Source organism: Micromys minutus, assembly GCF_963924665.1.
Source record: "Micromys minutus genome assembly, chromosome: 2".
NCBI lineage: Eukaryota > Metazoa > Chordata > Mammalia > Rodentia > Muridae > Micromys > Micromys minutus.
Genome location: NC_137971.1, coordinates 49,790,445 through 49,798,697, shown reverse-complemented (window position 1 = coordinate 49,798,697; position 8,253 = coordinate 49,790,445). Strand labels below are relative to the sequence as shown.

At 49.2% G+C, this 8,253-nt stretch overlaps 1 protein-coding gene across 1 annotated transcript; it reads left to right on the top strand.

Moving 5' to 3' along the window:
* Positions 1-3,295: 3,295 nt before the first annotated feature.
* INTS5 (integrator complex subunit 5) lies at positions 3,296-8,113 on the top strand. The gene is made up of 2 exons (XM_080911196.1): positions 3,296-3,422; positions 4,997-8,113. Exons 1-2 carry the CDS (start codon positions 3,343-3,345, stop codon positions 7,971-7,973), a joined length of 3,057 nt encoding a protein of 1,018 aa, XP_080767322.1. The 5' UTR covers positions 3,296-3,342; the 3' UTR covers positions 7,974-8,113.
* Positions 8,114-8,253: the final 140 nt, after the last annotated feature.

Genomic DNA, 8,253 nt, shown 5'->3' with positions numbered 1-8,253 from the left:
CTACCAAGTGTGGTGCAGTACAGTGGGCATGAGCCATATGGAAAGGCCTTTGAGTGTGAGTGGATTCACTTCAGAAGCAGGACACATTGTGTGCAACAAAGGCAACAAGAGACCAGGCAGTGAAAGGCGAGGTGGCACATGCCTTTAGTAGCAAAACTTGGGAGGCAGAGGCAGGCCATTATCTGTTCAAGGCCTACTTGGTCCTCACATTGAGTTCCAGGACAGCCAGGATTTTATAAGACCCTAGTTTAAAAAGAAACTAGGTGCTCTCTGTGTTCCTGCTCTCCAGCTCTTCCTCTCCCCACTTCTCTCCCCATGTGCTCCCCCCCACCCCATGGCCAGCCTCTGCGTCTCTACTCTCTCTGCCTCTACTATCCTCTTAACACCCCTCCCCATGCCCTGAATAAACTATTCTGTACTTAAAAAAAGAAAGAAAGAAACTAGGTAGCTTCTTCAGTGCTCCTTTCTTTCTTTCTTTCTTTCTTTCTTTCTTTTAAATTAAACAGCCCGCCTAGAGTTTTCTTATTTTAGGATTTATTTATTTATTATATATGAGTACATGTATATGTCTTCAGACACACCAGAAAAGGGCATCGGATCTCATTACATATGGTTGTGGAGCCATCATGTGGTTGCTGGGATTTGAACTCAGGACCTCCTGAAGAACAGTCTTAACCACTGAGCCATCTCTCCAGCCCACCCCCTCTTTCTAGACTGTGCTACTTCCAACTTTGCATTTCTGGAAAGTACAGATTATTATAAGGATGAAGATAGGGAGGTGGGGATTTGAACCCAGGGCATCATGCATTCTAAGCAACCATTGAGCTATTTATTTATTTATTAAAAAGATTCATTTATTCATTTAATAAATATGAGTACACTTTAGGTGTCTTTAGACACACCAGAAAAGGGCATCGGATCTCATTACAGATGGTTGTGAGCCACCATGTGGTTGCTGGGAATTGGACTCAGGACCTCTGGAAGAGCAGTCAGTGCTCTTAACCACTGAGCCATCTCTCCAGGTCCACTCTGTGCCATTTATATCCTGACCGTCTATTTACCCATCAGCACTCATGCTGTGAGATGCCAGTTCTGAGGGTTTTGTTTTGTTTTTAAAGACAGGCTCTTCCTTACATAGCCCAGGATTGGTTTGAAAATCAAAATGATCCTTTGATTCTGCCTCCACAATGCTGGAATTATGGGTATGAGACATGTCCAGCCCCTTTCCTAACTTTACCATTGCAAACATCTAAATAGAGGGAGGCTGATGATGTAGCTCAGGGGGTAATGGTACTTGACCCAAGCCCAACAACCTGAATTTCATCCCTGTTACCCTAATAGTGGAAGGAGAACTGACTCTCCAATGTTGTCCTCTTGCCTCCACACTTGAATTTTGGCAAGCATAGGCCCCCATACACACAGGAAATGTCAAAATGGTAAATTAGACATGGGCTTGCCATATTTAATTTTCCATTCCTTCTCCTATCAGTAACAGACAACTTTATGGTTTGAACCCTTTGCTCAAAGTATGTGTGTACACTATGTATATTGTAGATGTCTTCAGAGGCCAAAGCTGCCATTGGATCCCCTGGAACTGGAGTTATAGTTGTAAATTGCCATGTAGGTGCTGGGAACAGCCTGGGCTTTTTGAGAGAGCACCGAGTATTCTTAACCATTGAATTATCTCTCTAAAACTACTGACAATTTTTAAAAATTTTACTTTATTATTTATTTTTGAGACAGGGTTTCCCTTGTGTAGCCCTGGCTGTCCTAGAACTCACTGTATAGACTAGACTGGCCTCAAAATCAGGGAGATCCAACTACCTCTGCCAGCACCCAGCAATATTTACTGTCTTTGTTTAACAGGAGTGTGGTGAGGCTTGGGCAGTTGCATTGCAAAAGCTGCATCCTAGCATGAGCGGTGACTCAGCAAAGTTACAGCATTCCAGTTAACTCAGCTTTCCACCTATATTCTAGCAGTTCACAAGATGACATGTAACTGGGAAGATTATATATACTGCTGAGGTTGGGAGTCATAGTGGACACGGTGGCTAGGATCTCAGGCCAGGGGCCAATGATCAGCACTTTCTCTAAGGGAGCATTGATAGGGTCTCAAGGAGTAGTCAGAGGTACTTGGATTTAAGACAGCAGTGGTCATGTCAGTTCCACCACAATGTACCTATTTGACAGGTATGCAAACAAGATATGAAAAAACAAATGTAGGTTTCTATATGTACTGGTATTCTGACCTTGACTGCATGTATGCATGTATTAGTGCTACTTTTGTGCCTGGTGTTGTGGAGGCAAGTAGAGGGTAGCCTCTACCCTGGAACTAATTTAGAAATGCTTGTGAGCTATCATGTGAGTGTGGGGGTTGAAACTGGGTCCTTTGGAAGAGCAGCCACAGAGCCATCTCTCTAGCCTTTTCAGACTGCCTCTGGTTATTCAGAGGGATTTCTGTATTCAGGATTATATCAAGAAATATGTGCTGGGTAGTGGCACATAGGCTTAATCCCAGCACTCAGTAGGCAGAGATCGGTGGATCTGAGTTGGAGGTAGCTAAGCTAGGTCAGTTCAGAGTTTATTATATTGTCAACAATGGCAGATAAATCCAAACCCAAATGGGCTCCCTTAGACTGTAAAGTCTTTATGGTTGAGAAGCCAGGATAATGGTAAACACCTAGTCTCAGTTACTCTGGAAGCTGAGGGAGGAATGGCACTTGAACCAAGAAGAGCCTAAGAAGTTTTGCTCCAAAACAAAAGCAAAAGCTAGGTGTGGTGGAAGATGTAGGAGGACCAGGAGTTTAAATTCACGAGACTCTATCTCTACAAGCAAACAATAAGCAGGCAAACGAAAAAGAGAAACACGCAGTAATTTAAAATTTTATTTTCAAAAACTGAGAGACAGTCTCATCATGTAGGCTGGCCTGGATCTTAGATTGTAGACAAGGTTGGCCTCTAGTGCTCGGATTATAGGTATGAGTCCGAACTGTCGGATCCGTGCTTCGGATTCATGAGTTGCACGTTTATACTTTTGGTGTTAGAAAAAATAGATTGCACTGTAAATGAAAGTCCCAGGAAACTTTCATTTGCCCATGAAATCCCTGGGGGAGTCTGGGGGGGGGGGTGTGTGTGTGTGGGAGCGAAGGCTGCAAAGAGAGCAAGCCTGTTACAACCCGCTGTGACCGGTGCGACGCGGAACCAAAGTACTAAGGCTCCAGACTCAGCCGGACTGATTTTCCTGAGAGGCGGGGTCGCTGGTTTCTGTCGCGTTTCCAGTCAGCACGCATGCGTCGCCTGTGCTTCGCCGCTCCCGCCTCAGGCTCCGGGTAGGGCTCCGGGATGTCCGCGTTGTGCGACCCTCCCGGGGCCCCAGGGCCACCCGGGCCTGCCCCCGCCACCCACGGTCCCGCGCCTCTCAGGTAGTCAGAGCCCCTTGTATCTCTCCTCGTCGCACGGCCCCGCGCCGATGCCCAGCCTTCTCCACAGAAAGCCGGATCTTACCTTGAGAATCCGCGTCAGGGTTCTCAGAGATTCTGGTCGCGTCTTCCCGGAACTCAGGCACTGCCTCACTAAAACTCTGGGCTGCAATGCCTGCCCTGCCCCGCCCGTAGTTCTGCCTCTGCCGAGACCTCAATGCCTTCTTAGGCCTGCCTTGCTTTCCCAGCAGTTGGGGACATCAGCACTCCTAAGAACCCAGCCTCTTTGCCCCTTTTACCTCGAGGAGGCTCAGACTACATGGAGAGAGTCTTGGGAACCTAGGCTCGGAGCCTCAATATTTGTCCTAGCCTTTCCTTTGCCCCTGTCCCTCGTTTTGAGATGCCTTTTTATTTTTGATTAGAGGGATGGTACAGAACCTTATCTGCCCAGAGAATGCGGTTGTGTTTGACAGAATAGACGTCGCCTTCTGAAACTCTAAGACAGAGCTTATATATTTGGGGATGGGGAGAATTGAAAGGCTTCTGTGCCCCGGGACACCCTCCCTTCTGGCACACTGAAGGCGTTTAATTCAGTGGGTGGGTGACTAGGATTCTCACTTGTTCCTTTCCTTTTTTCCCTCTTTCTTTCTTTCTTTCTTTCTTTCTTTCTTTCTTTCTTTCTTTCTTCTTTTCTTTCTTTCTTCTTTTCTTTCTTTCTTCCTTTCTTTCTCTCTCTCTCTCTCTCTCTCTCTCTTTCTTGTGATAGGGTCTCTGAATGAATTGACATAGCTGTCTCAGAACACATTATTTATATTAGCTTAGCCTTGAACTCAGATCTATCTTGTGTTGGAATTAAACGCCCGTGCCACCAGTTAAGGCCGAATTCTTGTACAGTATGGAAAAGTACACATTTAGGAGGGAGAGCTTTTAGTAAGGTTACAATTTTCTGTCCATTGAGAGAGTTCAGTGTGCTTGGCGTGTATAGGTGGCTGGGAAGATGTTAAAGTAGGTGTAGACTCAATATATTTTGTTAATTCAACAAATTTTCACTGAGTACTTTCTGTATACCAGCACCTTAGTAGAAGGGAATTCTGTTTTAGGAGCTTGGAAATGGTTCCTGCCTCTTGGAATATTTATCCTGATTTCTTAACTTTCATCTCTTTGTCTGTGAAATGGGATCATAATAAATGGTCTAGCCATATTGTTGTGAGGACTGAAAAGTACTGGTGAAGTATGTAAATGTGGGGTGGGAGATATAGCTTAGTGGTAGTGCATAGCATGCCTAAAGGCCTGGGTTTGATAACTGGTACTGAAAAAGAAAAAAGAACATGGCTGTTTGAAAGATAATCTATTATTCATATGATTATTGTTGCTGGAAGAAAAATAGCATTTATTGAATGACCACGGTGAACCAGGAGTGGGTATGCTTCTAAACCTTCATAAGTTCTTATGAGGGACGTACTACCCTATTAATACATAAAAAGAAACCAAAGCTCATGGAAGGAATATAACTTGCCTAACATCTCCCAGTGTTCTGATTCCTCTTTTTTTTTTTTTTTTTTTTTTGCTTCTTATAGTGCTCAGGAGCTGTCCCAAGAAATCAAGGCTTTTCTGACCGGTGTAGACCCTATTCTGGGCCACCAGCTCTCAGCTCGTGAACATGCTCGATGTGGTCTTCTCCTGCTCCGCTCTCTGCCACCTGCTCGTGCAGCTGTGTTGGACCACTTGAGAGGTGTTTTTGATGAGAGTGTCCGGGCCCACCTAGCTGCCCTAGAAGAAAGTCCTGTGGCTGGTCCACCTCACCTCCGTCCACCTCCACCATCCCATGTCCCTGCTGGTGGACCTGGCTTAGAGGATGTGGTACATGAAGTGCAGCAGGTGCTGTGTGAATTTATCCGGGCCAACCCAAAGGCCTGGGCACCTGTGATTAGTGCATGGTCCATTGACCTCATGGGACAACTGAGCAGCACATATTCAGGTCAGCATCAGCGTGTTCCCCATGCCACTGGCTCTCTCAATGAACTGCTGCAGCTTTGGATGGGCTGCAGGGCCACCCGCACATTAATGGACATCTATGTGCAGTGCCTCTCGGCTCTCATTGGTAGCTGCCCAGATGCGTGTGTGGATGCCTTGCTGGACACTTCTGTCCAGCATTCCCCACACTTTGACTGGGTTGTGGCCCATATTGGCTCTTCTTTTCCTGGCACCATCATCTCCCGAGTCCTCTCTTGTGGCCTGAAGGACTTCTGTGTCCACAGTGGGGCTGGAGGAGGAGCTAGTGCTTGTGGAAACTCTTCTCAAACCCCCTCTACAGACCCCTTCCCTGGATCTCCTGCCATCCCTGGGGAAAAACGGGTACCCAAGATTGCCTCAGTTGTAGGCATCCTAGGGCACCTGGCTTCCCGCCATGGAGACAGCATCCGACGGGAACTGTTGCGCATGTTTCATGATAGCTTGTCAGGGGGTGCTGGGGGCCGGAATGGGGAACCCTCTCTTCAGGCCACAGTTCCCTTCTTACTGCAGCTGGCAGTCATGTCACCAGCTTTGCTAGGAACAGTATCTGGAGAACTTGTGGACTGCCTCAAGCCCCCAGCAGTGCTAAGCCAGCTGCAACAACACCTGCAGGGGTTCCCCAGAGAAGAGCTAGACAACATGCTAAACCTGGCTGTGCATCTAGTGAGCCAGGCCTCTGGGACTGGTGCCTACCGCCTGCTGCAGTTCTTAGTGGACACAGCTATGCCTGCTTCAGTTATTACTACCCAGGGCCTGGCTGTGCCAGACACTGTAAGAGAGGCCTGTGACCGGCTGATCCAGCTGCTATTGCTACATCTACAAAAACTGGTTCATCATCGGGGAGGGTCTCCTGGAGAAGGGGTGCTGGGCCCACCCCCACCTCCTCGTCCAGTGCCCTTTCTTGATGCATTACGAAACCATGTTGGAGAGCTGTGTGGAGAGACACTACGGCTAGAACGGAAGCGCTTCCTCTGGCAGCACCAGCTTCTGGGCCTACTCTCTGTCTATACTCGACCAAGCTGTGGACCTGAGGCCTTGGGCCATCTACTGAGCAGAGCCAGAAGCCCTGAAGAGTTGAGTTTGGCAACCCAGCTATATGCAGGGCTAGTGGTTAGTCTCTCTGGCCTTCTTCCCCTGGCCTTTCGAAGCTGCCTGGCTCGAGTGCATGCAGGGACTTTACAGCCTCCCTTCACAGCCCGGTTTCTTCGTAATTTGGCCTTGCTGGTGGGGTGGGAGCAGCAGGGTGGTGAGGGCCCTTCAGCCTTAGGGGCCCGGTTTGGGGAGTCTGCCTCAGCCCACCTGTCTGATCTGGCTCCTCTCCTACTACACCCAGAGGAGGAAGTAGCTGAAGCTGCTGCCTCCCTCCTTGCAATATGTCCCTTTCCTTCTGAAGCCTTGTCCCCTTCCCAACTTTTGGGACTAGTGAGAGCTGGGGTACACCGCTTCTTCGTTTCTCTAAGGCTGCATGGCCCCCCTGGTGTGGCTTCAGCCTCCCAGCTTCTTACCCGCCTTTCTCAGACTTCCCCAGCTGGGCTCAAGGCTGTCCTACAGCTGCTAGTTGAGGGAGCCTTACATCGGGGCAACACAGAACTGTTTGGAGGGGAAATGGATGGAGACAATGAGACTCTCTCAATTGTCTCAACCCCCTTGGCTTCTGCCTCTTTGTTGGACATTAACCGGAGGCACACTGCAGCTGTGCCGGGTCCTGGAGGGATCTGGTCAGTTTTCCACGCTGGAGTCATCGGCCGTGGCTTAAAGCCACCTAAAATTGTTCAATCTCGAAACCATCAGGAAGTGATCTATAACACCCAGAGCCTCGTCAGCCTTCTAGTGCACTGCTGCAGCGCATCTGGGGGCAGTGAGCGTGAAGGTTGCTGGGGGGCTCCCACCCTTAGTCCAGAGGCAGCCAAAGCAGTTGCGGTGACCTTAGTGGAGAGCGTGTGTCCTGATGCAGCTGGTGCTGAGCTGGCCTGGCCCCCAGAGGATCATGCACGAGCCACAGTGGAGCGGGATCTCCGCATTGGTCGGCGCTTCCGGGAACAACCTCTGCTGTTTGAGCTTTTGAAGCTGGTAGCAGCTGCTCCCCCAGCCCTGTGCTACTGCTCCGTGTTGCTGCGGGGGCTGCTGGCTGCCCTCTTGAGCCACTGGGAAGCCTCTCGACACCCTGATACAACCCACTCCCCCTGGCATCTGGAGGCATCCTGCATCCTAGTGGCTGTCATGGCTGAGGGAAGCCTCCTGCCACCAGCCCTGGGTAATATGCACGAGGTATTTAGCCAGCTGGCACCTTTTGAAGTGCGTCTGTTGCTGCTTAGTGTCTGGGGTTTTCTTCGGGAGCATGGGCCCTTGCCCCAGAAGTTTATCTTCCAGTCTGAGCGTGGTCGCTTCATCCGGGACTTTTCCAGGGAGGGTGGAGGTGAAGGAGGACCCCATCTGTCTGTGCTGCACAGTGTCCTCCACCGCAACATCGATCGACTGGGGCTCTTCTCTGGCCGTTTTCAGGCATCTCCACCATCCACTCTGCTTCGGCAGGGGACTTGACCTTTCCTCTACAAGTTGTGCGAGGTTAAACTGAGAAGAGACTAAGGTGCTACAGAAAGGTGGAGGCTTCTGAGTCCGTACGTAATGAGTGGTGTCACTTTTTTCAAACCCTACCATTTTTTCTAAATAAAATTTGCCGAGTTGAGACAAACAGTCCAGTGTTTCTATCTGACTCGGAAAGCTGCCAAAAGCCTGAGAACTCAGTCTGGGGCGTCAAGCCACGCCCCTCATAATTTAGAACGCGCTCGACCAATGGAATAGACGTCCGGCCGCGCTCTGA

Excerpts from the sequence above, each read along its gene's own strand:
- INTS5 (XM_080911196.1), top strand. The coding sequence starts at position 3,343 with ATGTCCGCGTTGTGCGACCCTCCCGGGGCCCCAGGGCCACCCGGGCCT. Across the intron at positions 3,423-4,996 it reads CACGGTCCCGCGCCTCTCAG|TGCTCAGGAGCTGTCCCAAG; the intron begins GTAGTCAGAGCC and ends TGCTTCTTATAG.